Source organism: Acinonyx jubatus, chromosome F2 (genome assembly GCF_027475565.1).
Source record: "Acinonyx jubatus isolate Ajub_Pintada_27869175 chromosome F2, VMU_Ajub_asm_v1.0, whole genome shotgun sequence".
Taxonomy (NCBI): Eukaryota; Metazoa; Chordata; class Mammalia; order Carnivora; family Felidae; genus Acinonyx; species Acinonyx jubatus.
This window is the reverse complement of record NC_069394.1, coordinates 76,691,654-76,704,339: the sequence shown is the minus strand read 5'-3', so window position 1 is coordinate 76,704,339 and position 12,686 is coordinate 76,691,654. Positions and strand designations below refer to the sequence as shown.

Sequence of the window (12,686 nt, the reverse complement as noted above, 5' to 3'; positions counted from 1 at the left end):
AATATCTGTCTGTAACTGATAAAGCAATCAGATAAAGATACCAATAGAGAGAGAAGATTTAAGGAACATAATAATAAACTTGACTAGTTGACAGACCTAGAGTTTGGCACCCAAGAAATGCAGAGCACACATCATTTTCAAGTATACAGGAAAGACTTAGGACAAACAACCATATACTGGGCCATGTTTCAACAAATACCAATGAATTGAAATCACATTGAGAATGTACACTGTCCACAGTGTAATTAAGCCAGAAATCAATAACTAAAAGAACTGGAAAATCTCCAAATATTTGAAAACTAAGCAACTACACACACACACACACACACACACACACACACACACGCATACAGACACATACATATATACACAGATATAGATGCGTGTATATATGTGTATTATATATGTTTTATATATATATATCATGTATAACCTTTTTTGTTTCACTTAACATTAGATGGTGTTTTCTCGCATATTTTTAGCTCATGGACATAGCCTGAATTTCCTGTCATCTTCTTCACAAAGTGTGAAACTGCAGGGAGCTTAATTACACAGAGCCTAGTAAAAAGAGAATGAGTGGGTAAATAAAGCGTTTGTATTCCTGCACCCAGAGATTCTTCCACCGGCTACTCCCAGCCTCCTCCTCAGTATCTTAGCCTCTCCCCTAAAACTGCCTCATAAGAGACCAAAAAATGCACTTTATTTGGACTTTTGCCTGCTTTTGTGGGAAGGAAACCTGTTTGAGGGAAGCAGGAGAGAATCCCGTGGTTTAATCTGCTGCTCTCCCAAAGGGAAGGTGGAGGAAGAGAACAGGAACTGGAGAGAACCAGTACTGAGTTGATTTCATCCTGTCCCCAGAGGTGGGGTGCCTAGGGTGAGTTCCCCTTTCTGTAGAGGCTCTGAGAGAGAGGGAGATCGCAGAACAGATCTGCCTTCATTCGGCCTCGCTCGGCCTCAGCGCTGTGAACGCCAAGGGTGAGTTCTCTTCCCGGGAGAATCAGGAATGTGTGTTGGAGAATCAGGACAGTGTGTTGAACAACCGGCAACATTTTATGAAATACGCATTAAGAGTCGTGGTACACTAATATATGTACATGCATAACATATAGAGAGAGACTAAAGAAAGTATCTCAAATCGTTGACCTTTATTTGCTATGAACGATCTTGCACCTGTGAAGGCCAGAGTATTAGAAAACGGGCGATTTGTATTTTAAAATTGCATTCACTTCTCCCTTCTGTGTCGCGACGCAGTACAAATGTAACTTAAAATTTAAAATTGCATTAGCTCCTTTGGGGTATGGGGTTTTAAAAAGTAGAATGGGAGCCAGAACCGCATTGCTCTTTTAAAATAGACCACTCACCGCCACCCCCCCCCCCCAGCTTTGTTTCTCTTTAATTCTTAGCAGGAGAGCTTTTCATTTATTAATGTAATTAATACGGAAGGGAAAAAAAAAGGATTGCTGAGAAACGCGGCTCTCTACCCCACCGCCGGGGCGGGGGACGGTGGGGAGGCGGCCGGGTCAGCGGGGGCGCAGTCGCGGCTGCGCGGTCCCGGAGCTTGCAGGAGCGCGGGGGCTGCACCCGCGTAGACGCGCGCTGGCGCCCGGGGCCGAAGCGGGGAGGCGGACGCCGGGCGGGCTGGCGCCGCGGCAGTCGGCGGTCTCCCCACCTCCCCGCTCCGGGCAAAGGCGGCCCCTTCCCCGCTAGCTAGGTGACCTAGAGATTGCTACTGAGCTCACTCTTGGAGAGGACGCACGGAAGGTGGGAGACCCGCGTCGGCCAGGGGCGTCTTAAAGCGGAAGACACAGGTTGGTATTTTTCCTACGAAGGGTCAGGACTCTTTTCTCTGTCGCACTTTGTTCGAGGTGTTCAACGGGTTACCATAGGATTTCAACAGGTGGCAGAGAGAGGTCACGTGGGGGCAGGTTGGGGCCGCCGCGGCGCCTCTCCCCTCCCCTCGGAACCGCACCTCTCGCTGTCGCTGCACGTCTATCAGCCTAACCCGGCCTCTCAATTCGGTTTTGCAGCCCCAGAGTCCGCGGCGACCGCGGGCGAAGAGGACGGCGGGGAACGCGCCTCCGCGGGGGTGTGGAGCCACAGGAGTCGGAGCGCGGTCCGCGCGGACGCGGCCCCGGGGGAGCCTCAGACCGGGCGGGGCGGCCGTGGAGGAGACGGGGTCGCCGGCCCCACTGCCCTCGCCGACATGCACAACGAGAGCTTCTCGGAGCCGGGGCCCGCCAACGCGTCGTGCCCGGGGCCCGCGCTGGGCTGCCCCAACGCGTCGAGCCTGCCGCCGCCGCTGCCGCCGCCGCTGGCCGTGGCCGTGCCCGTCGTCTACGCGGTGATCTGCGCGGTGGGGCTGGCTGGCAACTCCGCAGTGCTGTACGTGCTGCTGCGGGCGCCCCGCACGAAGACCGTCACCAACCTGTTCATCCTCAACCTGGCCATCGCCGACGAGCTCTTCACGCTCGTGCTGCCCGTCAACATCGCCGACTTCCTGCTGCAGCGGTGGCCCTTCGGGGAGCTCATGTGTAAGCTCATCGTGGCCATCGACCAGTACAACACGTTCTCCAGCCTCTACTTCCTCACGGTCATGAGCGCCGACCGCTACCTGGTGGTGCTGGCCACGGCCGAATCGCGCCGGGTGGCCGGCCGCACGTACCGCGCGGCGCGCGCCGTGAGCCTGGCCGTGTGGGGGCTCGTGACGCTGGTCGTGCTGCCCTTCGCCGTCTTCGCCCGGCTCGACGACGAGCAGGGCCGGCGCCAGTGCGTGCTGGTCTTCCCGCAGCCCGAGGCCTTCTGGTGGCGGGCGAGCCGCCTCTACACGCTGGTGCTCGGCTTCGCCATCCCCGTGTCCGCCATCTGCGTCCTCTACGGCGTCCTGCTGTGCAGGCTGCGCGCCATGCGGCTGGACAGCCACGCCAAGGCCCTGGACCGCGCGAAGAAGCGGGTGACGCTCTTGGTGGTGGTGATCCTGGCCGTGTGCCTCCTCTGCTGGACGCCCTACCACCTGAGCACCGTGGTGGCGCTCACCACCGACCTCCCGCAGACGCCGCTCGTCATCGCGGCCTCCTACTTCATCACCAGCCTGAGCTACGCCAACAGCTGCCTCAACCCCTTCCTCTACGCCTTCCTGGACGACAGCTTCCGCAGGAGCCTCCGCCAGCTGCTGGCCTGCCGCGCTGCCGCCTGACCCCCGCCCCGCCCCGCGCGCGCCCTGCGCCCGGGTCCCGGCCGCGCCAGCCCCGGCGGGTGCGGAGGGAGCAGGCGCCCGCGGCGCTCGGAAACTTGCTGGAGACGCAGATTCCCTGAGGCTCCGGCTCAGACCTCGGGAATCCGACGCGCTAGGGCTGCGTCCGAATTTGAATTGGTGAAGCCCTCCCGAGGATGCGGGAGCACACTGAGTATAAGGACTGTTGCGGCCGAGGACGCACGCTCACTTCTCTCTAATGCCAAAGGACACCGAGTCGACCCCCCGAGTTTGACAGGGGAGGGGAGGAATGGGGAGGGGAAGGGGGCCGGTTATTGCTGGGAACCCTCTGCGCCGCCCCCCTCTCTCCTGCCGCCCAAGGCGTTCGCAACCCAGGCTCTAGGTGGAGCCCTCGACTCTATCCCCGGGATTCGGGGGTGGCGGTGGGGGTGGCGGGGACGGGGGCTGGAGGATGCCGCGGGCGCCCCCAGGCGTCGGCCCCGCGCTCGCCCTGCACCTTGCTTCTTCGATTTCCGGCACTGACTGCTCAGTCCCGCGACCAGCCTGGCCAGGACCTCTATCTAGTCCTTCTTCCCTCGCCCTAATCGCTGCGGAAGCGGGTCCGGTCTCGTGCGTCCCATCGCCCACTCCTCCGGGGTGCTAGGGGGCCCGTGGAGCGCGCGGGAGTGTGCGCGCGCGTGTGTGCGTCTGGCGGAGGCGTGGGATTTGGGTGAAGGAGGCTGGAGCTTGGCTGTGACTACCCACCACGGTGGTGAGAACAGTGAAGGTTCCCCTTTCCTGTTTTAGCTCCTTTTCTCTCTGCCTTTCGCTTTGCCTGCCTCCGCTTTCACTTGAAAATGCTCCACGACTCTCAGACTCCGGGGGGGCCCGGCTCGCCCGGCTCGCAAAGGCCGGGAGCCGCGAGTGTCCCAGGCGCGGGGCGGTGGCGCCCCCTTGCGGAGCCAGCTGCTCCGCGCAAAGCGTCCTAAAATCCGGCTCCGCCTCGGAGCGCACCTGCTGAACTGCGCCTTACACTTCTGGGGTCCCCGTCCTCGCTGCTTTCCACAAATGGCTTCAGTCCTCCTACGCCCCTTTGCCCCAGGTGACCTCTCCTACAGCTTGGACCGGTTCGTCTCAATTCTTTGTGCGAGTATTGTTTTTCAGGACCGAGAACTTCAGAAATATGTATGGCCTAATGTCACAAAACTGTGAGGACCGAATGAGATTACAAAGAAATGTGTTTCTGTTCCTTCGATCCCGTTCTCCTCACATTCTTCATCCCTTTTGCCCGAGGGAGAGCCAGGAAGCCGAAATGGCTCAGACCCTCATCTTTGCCCCGATTGGATTCCTTTCCACAGCGAGCTGTCGATTCCCTGTGGCTTGTTCCTTAGTGCAAGTCAGGTGAACCCGGTAAATAATCCGATTCTGGAATCACAAGGGAGCCTGACCAGCCCTCTGTCTCTATTTCTATCTTTACTAATGGGAGGCAAGTGGATTAAGAGAGGGAACTGAGGCTTCAGTTTGCCCAATCATAGGCACTTTACGCCTCAGACACGAGGGCAAAGCCTTAACCAGCCTAGAGTCATTGATTACAGTGTTTCGAAGGGCAAGTTTTTCTTTGGGATGGATTCCAAACAGGAATGAAAATTTCTAGAAACATCTGTTTCCTATAGCTCAGGGTTAGGTGTGAAAGAGAGTGTGAATGTTCCCGGCGGGTTTTGCTTGCTTAGTTTGGTGGGCGTGAATCCATTTCTCGATTATTTAGGTACAAAATACCTTTCAAAAATACATAGAAGGGAAAAAGTCTCCTTTGCGTGGGTGAGAGCAAACTCCCTTTCTGATTTTGGTCAATGAGAATTGCTTCCTTCGACCTCAAAGTTATTCAGAACAGTACTTCATAGCTATCAGTTTAAAAAAAATGTAAATTTAGAAACCTTCTATCTTGGGTAACCAATAATGGTAAATCGTCCAAAATACAGGGTTTTTTTAAAAAAATGTCTCCATTACATTTTCAATAATGTACATTTGAGCAGTCCTCTGCCGGCCGGTGGCCTTCGGAGACCCCTTGAAATTCATTGCAGTATCTTTCAAATTTCTTGGAAACATTTTATTGATTTTCTTTATGACTCACAAAATTCTTTTATGAATCTTGAGGGACTTTTGAAAATTAAAGATTTAAGCTTAGAGTCACTGCCGCGTTATATCTCTGGTGATGGACAAAGAATCAAGTGGATATCTGGCCACAAACACAGCCGGTTGAATCCTGGGGATTTGAAACTCCATCGGTTTTCATAAACTCTGCAGCTGTACTTTGACATCCCCTGGACACAGAGCGGGGGAGAGCTGAGTGACCCATCTGTCCACTGTATCATCCCTACCACGGGTTCGCCTGGGCAGTCTCGGAATCTTGGACGGGGACTGTTGGAAAAGATGGACTGACATTGTTGTGTTGGCCACAGCAAGGCCTGGGCTGGGGTCCGTACCTACCATGGTGTGTGTGGGATTAAGTAGGACTCAGTAGTTCACTTTCACCTTGGCTTCCTAATCCCTGGATAAACTATTGTGCCATCATTTCTAGGTTGTTGCCTTCATATTAGCATGGAGATATCCAAATCGCTAGTCCACATTGAGACAAACCCAGTTTAAAATAAATCTGAAACGTTTTCTGTTTGATGAGTGGATGTTCCATTGCCCGAGAACATGGGAACCATCATTCAGTCGCCTCAGTGCCTCCGCGGAAAAGATACCTAAATGGGGAAGCCAGCGAATAAATAGAAGTGTTTGACAGGGCAAGATTAAGAATGAAATCTTCTTCTCCTTTATTTCGGTGGATTGTGGGAATGATGTCTAACTGCTAATTAGGACAAAAAACTCGAGAACGTAGGCTGGGCAGAAAAGCACGATAAGCTTTTATCTTATGATCACAAGCCTTGTTTCTTTAATATTTGAGCCACTCGTGTGGAGAGTGAGATGGGAGAGAAATGGCTTATGTTATTTAGCACACACGTCACTATTTGAGTTAACGGTAAGTACAAGTAGGGCTCACATGTGTAAGGTGGAGAAATTAACCAGAAAACCCCTCGCACTTAGAGAAAGCTTGCTGTTCCCCAGCAACTTGCTGAGAAAACAACAAACGATATCCCACCACGGATGGCACTCATCTATACTTACCCCCATTAAGGAAAGGATCAGGGGATGCTTCACATAATGGTCGTCTACTAGGGTAGTTTTGGGTCTGGCATATTGGTCCCATTTCATATACAGGAAAAGTAAGATACAAGGAAAGGGGGGGTGCATTTGGCCAGGTACACAAAGACTAATCAAGACCAACCAGAGCCATTTCCTCTTCTAGGAATCGTCTCATCCTGCTCCAGCAGAGATGAGGTGTATGGCAAGTGGGTAATTTGGAATTATTAGGCCATAGAAGACATTGATGTCTTGGAGATATTTAATTGTTTTAAGCAAGGTGTGCGTACTGTTTCATCATGGGATACAAAGGGAGGATAAGGGATAAGATTTACTAATAGAACGTCGCTCCTAATTCAGAATCTTGAAGGTGTATGGTGTTGCTAAAGGTTATATACGAATAAAAAGTTCCTGGACGAGGGCGGGCTGCATGGCCCCCTCCACTGCAAAACACCGTATGCCCTGTAATCCCCATGCTTTCTGCATATGGAGTGGTGCTCTGGGATGCACCATCCATGGAAAATAGGATGTTAATGGTACCTCTGTTTATACAGATTGCAATAGATGCCATTGTCCTTCAGTTTAGGGCAAGGTACATTTATTTATTTATGCCTTATCTTATAAGGTTGCCTGAAGACAGATTCCATCAATTAAAAAATGGGGAAAGGGAAGAAAAGGTAAAATGACATCTCTTAGAAACTATTAAAAAGGACGAACTGCTTGCTTCCCACAACCCGGAACAGGATTTCTCTTTAGACAAATACCTTCTGGCATCAGGAGTAGTTTGTATTCACAGCAGATGCTTCAAGTGCGGTCCTTGACCAGATGGCCCACTGCACCATGGCCTGGGGAGTCAGCTCAACCTGTTTTTTGTGAAGAAAGCATCTCTTTTCTTTAACAAAGACTGGGTGATCGGCAGAGGTGTCCCGGGTGTTTTTTGTAATTCCAGTATAGTTAACATACAGTGTTATGTTGGTTTCCGGTGTGCAATATAATGATTCAGTTCTGTACATTGCTCAGTGCTCATCATGGTAAGTGTCCTCTTAATCCCCTTCATCTCTCACCCCCCCCCACCTGCCACCTCCCCTCTGGCAACCAACAGTTTGTTCTCTATAGTTCAGAGTCTGTTTTTTTGTTCACCTCTTTTTTCTTTGTTTTATTTCTTAAATTCTACATATGAGTGAAATCATATTTTTTTTCTTTCCCTGACTTATTTCACTTAGCATCATACCTTCCAGATCTATCCATGTTGTTGCAAATGGTAAGATTTCATTCTTTCTTATGGCTGAGTAATATTCTATTATATATGTGTACATACATACACATGTATACCACTGTTTCTTTATCCATCCATCTATGGATGGACATTTGGGTTGGTTTCATATCTTGGCTATTGTAAATAATGCTGCAATAAACATAAGGGTACATATGTCTTTATAGCTAAGCTTAAAATCAGGAAGTGTGATGCATCCCATTTTTTCCCCCTTGGGATCACTGTGGCTATTTGGGATCTTTTGTGGTTCCATTTAAATCGTAGGATTGTTTTTTCTACTATAAAAAATGGTGTTAGATCCTGATGGGCATTGAATCTCTAGATGGCTTTGGGTACTATTGACATCTTAACTATATTAATTCTTCCAATCCATGAATATGGAATACCTTTCCATTTTTTGTACCTTCTTTGATTTCTTTCATCATTGTCCTGGGGTTTTCAGAATAGAGATCTTTCACTTGCCTGGTTAAGATTATTCCTAAATATTATATTGTTTTTGATGCTATTGTAGTGGGATTGTTTTCTTTATTTCTTTTTCAGATAATTGAGTGTTAGTATATACAAATGCTACTGAATTTAATCTGTTAACTTTATATCCTGCCACTCTGTTGCATTTGTTGATTAGACCTAACAGTTTTTGGTGAAATCGTTAGGATTTTCTACATATAAAATCATGCAGGTACAAACAGGACAACTTAACTTCTTCCTTTCGAATTCTGATTCCTGTGTTTCTTTTCCTTACTTGATTTCTCTGGCCAGGACTTCCGGCACTTTGTTGAAGAGCAGTCGTGAGTGTGGGCACTCTTGTCTTGTTTCTGATCTTACAGGAAAAGCTTTCAACCTTTCACCATTGAGTATGATGTTAGCTGTGGGCTTATCATATACGGCCTTCATTATTTTTAGGTACCTGTCTTCTACACCTAATTCATTAGGCGTTTTTAGCATGAACAGATCTTGAATTTTGGCAGATACTTTTCTATGCGTCTACTGAGATGAGCATATGGTTTTTTTCTTTCATTCCATTAATATGATGCAACACATTGATTGGTTTGTATATGTTGAGCCATCCTGGCACCCCAGGTATCAATCCCGCTGGATCATGGTACAAATCCTTTGAATGTGCTGCCGAATTAGGTTCATTACTATTTGCTGAGAACTTCGTCATCTGCATTCGCCAGGAATATTGGTCTGTAGTTTTCTTTTCTGGTAGCGTCCTTTTCTGGCTTTGGTGTCATGCTAATGCTGGTGGCACAAAATGCGTTTGGGAGAATTCCATATTCTTCAACTTTTTCGGAAGAGTATGAGGGAAGTGGGTGTTCATCTTGAAATAGTTAGTGAAATTCGCCAGTGAAGCAATTTGGTCCTGGGCTTTTCTTCATTGGGAGATCTTAAATTACTGATTGAATCTCCTTACTTAGTCTATTTGTTTTTTGTTTTTTTTGTTTTTTTTTTTAAGAGAGAGAGAGAGATTGAGAGAGAGAGAGAGAGAGGTTCCATGCTCCGTGCAGAGCCCAACTCAGGGTTCGATCCCACCATTCTAGGATCATGACCTGAGCCCAAATCAAGAGCTAGACATTCAACTGACTGAGCCAACCCAGGCCACCCAGTCTGTTCAGACTTTCTATTTCTTCCTCATTCCTTTCTTCATAGTTTGCATGTTTCTAAGAATTTTCTCATTTCTTCTAGATTTTCCAGTTTGGTGCCAGATGGTTATTCATAGTAGCCTCTTGTGACCCTTTCAACTGATGTAGTTTCATGTGTAATGTTCTCTTTTTCATTTATAATTTTGTTTATTTGGGTCCTGTCTCTTTTTCCTTGGCTAGTATGGCTACAAGTTTGTCAATTTTGTCTGTCTTTCAAAAATCCAGCTTTTGGTTAATCTTCTCTATTGTTTTCCTGTCTTCTATTTCTTTTGCTTCTGCTCTAATCTTTATTAGATTACTTTGCTAACTTTGGGTTTTGGTATGTTCTTCTTGTCTAGTTCCTTAAGGTATAAGGTCAGGTTGTTTATTTGGTATCTTTCTCGCTTCTTAATGTAAGCATTTATTGCTATGAACTTCCCTCCTAGAACTGCTTTTGCTGTGTCTCATAAGTTTTGGCATGTTGTGTTTCCATATTTGTTGGTCTGGAGATGCTTTTTTATCTTCTCTTTAATGTCTTCTTTAATCCATAGGTTGTAGGTTGTTGGGAAGAGTGTTGTTTAATTTTAATGTAACTAATTTTTCCAGTTTCTCTTTTGCTATTCATTTCTCATTTCTTACCATGGTGGCTAGAGAGGATGCTTGGTTTGAATTCAATAGCCTTGAATTTGCTAAGACTTGGGGTTTTTTTGGCCTGGCATATGGTCTATCCTAGAAAATGTTCCTTGTGTACTTGAAAAGAACGTATATTCTATTGTTGTTGGACTGAATGTTCTGTATTCTGGTGTGGCCCATTTGGTCTGTATTGTTCAAATGTACTGTTTCCTCGTCGATTCTCTTTCTGGATGATCTATCTATTGTTGAGAGTGGGGTAGTAAAATCCCTATTATAGTATTGCTGTTTATGTCTCCTTTTAGCTCTGCTAGTTTTTGCTTCAATGTTTAGGTGCTCTGCTGTTGGGTCCCTGCATATTTATAATTGATATCTTCTCTATAGATTGACAACTTTATCATTAAATAATTATCTTCTTTGTCTCCTTTTGCGACTCTTAATGAATTTATTTTTAAGTTTTTATGTACTTAATTTGAGAGAGAGAGATAGCGAGCGAGAGCATGTGCATGTGCGTGAACGGGTGGGGCAGAGGGAAAGTGAGAGAGAGAGAGAGAGAGAGAGAGAATCTCAAGCAGGTTCTGCACTGACAGCGTGTAGTCAAGAACCATGAGATCATGACTTAAGCCAAAACCAAGAGTCGGACACTGAAATGACCCAGCCATCTGGGAACTCCTTGCTGCTTTTAATTTAAAGTCTATTTTGTCTGATGTAAGTATAGCCATGCTTTTGCTGTTGTTTTTGTTTGTTACCATTTGCTTGAAATATTTTTTTTTTCCATCTTTTCACTCTCAGTCTCTATGTGCCTTTAAGGCTAAGTGAATCTCTTGTAGGCAGCATTATCATTGGATCTTGAGTTTTTTATTCATTCAGCCATTCTGTGTCTTTTGATCGATAAATTTAATCTGTTTACATTTTAAGTAATTATTGCCAAGTACAAACTATTGCCATTGTGTTCATTGTTTTCTGGTTGTTTTGTAGATCCATTGCCCCTTGTTTCTTATCCTGCTGTCTTTATTTTTGTGTATTGATGTCTTTTGGAATCAGTATGGTTTGACTTCTTCATCATGTTCTTTTGTCCAACTACTACCGATTTTTCCCTTGTGGTTACCATGAGGCTTATACAAATATTCTCACATTATAGCACTCTGTTTAAATCAATAACAACTTCAAAGGCATTCTTACACTTTTCATGTTTCCTTCTCCTCCCCCTCACATTTTAGGTTATTGATGTTTCAATTTACTTATATTTTATATTGTGTAATTAATAACAGGTTTTTGCAGTCATGATTGGTTTTAGTACTTTTTTTAAACTTTTAAACTAGAGTTGTAAGTGAATTATGTGCCAAATCTAACGTTGACTGTATATTTGCCATTACCAGTGAGTTTTACACTCCTTTCTTACGTTTTAATGATGTCAATTAGCATCCTTTTATTTCTACTCAAGGGACTCTTTAGAATATCTTGTAAGGCATGTCTAGTGGCAATAAATTCCCTCAGCTTTTGTTGTTGTTGTTTTTTGTTCAGGAAGAGTTATCCCTCTTTCATTTCTGAAGGATGGTTTTGCTAAGTATAGAGTTCTTGGTTGACAGTTTTTTCTTTCAATATTTTATAGCTCTCATCCCATACCATTCTGAAATCTTTCTGTTGCAAAATTCACTGATAGTCTCGTGTGAGTTCCCTTGCATATCTTTTGCTACTTTCAAAGTTCTCTCTTTGTATTTTGAAAATTATAACATACCTCGGTGTAGCCCTATTCAGATTTAACCCATTTGGGATCCTTTGGGCCTCTTGGATCTGGATATCTATTTCTCTCCTCAGGTTTGAGACGTTTTCAGCCATAATTGCTTTTTTTTTTTTTTTTAGTTTATTTATTTATTTTGAGAGAGAGAGAAAGGCAGAGAGAAAAAATCCCGAGTGGATTCTTCACTGGAAGCACAGAGCCCCATGCGGGGCTCAAACACCCAAACTGTGAGATCATGAGACTGTGAGACCTGATCTGAAGTTGGATGCTTAACCGACTGAGCCACCCAGGCACTCCAGCCATTATTGCTTTCAATATACTTTCTGTCCCTTTTTCTTTCTCTTCTCCTTCTGGAATTTCCAATATGAATATTGTTTCTTTTCATTGTGTCCCACAAGTCCAGTGGGCTTTCTTCACTCTTTTTCATTCTTTTTTTTTTTTTTGCTCCTCTGACTGGCTAATTTCTAGTGTCCTATCTTCCAGGTCATTGATTCTTTGTTCTGCATAACAGAGTCTGTTTTGAAACTGTCTACTGAGTTCTTCAGTTTAGTTATTGTGTTTTTCAGATCTAGGATTTTTGTTTGTATTTTTTTTTAATTTTTTAAAATATTTATTTATTTTTGAGAGAGACAGAGACAGAATGCGAGTGACTTAAGGGCAAAGAGAGAGGGAGACACAGAAGCAGAAGCAGGCTCCAGGGTCTGAGCTGTCAGCACAGAGCCCGATGCGGGGCTCGAACTCACAAACCGTGAGATCATGACCTGAGCCGAAGTCGGACGCTCAACCGACTGAGCCACCCAGGTGCCCCTGTTTGTATTTTTTTGATGGTTTCTACTTCTTGGTTGAAATTCTTGTGTTGTTGTTGTTGTTGTTTTTCCATGCATTATGTTCCTAATTTTATTTAATTGTTCCTCTGTGTGTTCTTTTAGTTCACCAAATTTCTTTAATGGAACTATCCTGAGTTCTTTGAAAGTACACAAATCTCTATTTCTTTAGAGTTAGTTATTAGAACTTTGTGTGTGTGTGTGTGTGTGTGTGTGGTGT

At 46.0% G+C, this 12,686-nt stretch overlaps 1 protein-coding gene across 1 annotated transcript; it reads left to right on the top strand.

Annotated features, from left to right (window-relative positions):
- The first annotated feature begins 2,033 nt into the window (after positions 1 to 2,033).
- Positions 2,034 to 3,611, top strand: NPBWR1 (neuropeptides B and W receptor 1). The gene has a single exon (XM_027042804.2). It carries the CDS (start codon positions 2,204 to 2,206, stop codon positions 3,191 to 3,193), a length of 990 nt encoding a protein of 329 aa, XP_026898605.1. The 5' UTR covers positions 2,034 to 2,203; the 3' UTR covers positions 3,194 to 3,611.
- Positions 3,612 to 12,686: the final 9,075 nt, after the last annotated feature.

What these genes read in the sequence shown, in the direction of transcription:
- NPBWR1 (XM_027042804.2), top strand. Translation starts at nt 2,204, where the DNA reads ATGCACAACGAGAGCTTCTCGGAGCCGGGGCCCGCCAACGCGTCGTGC.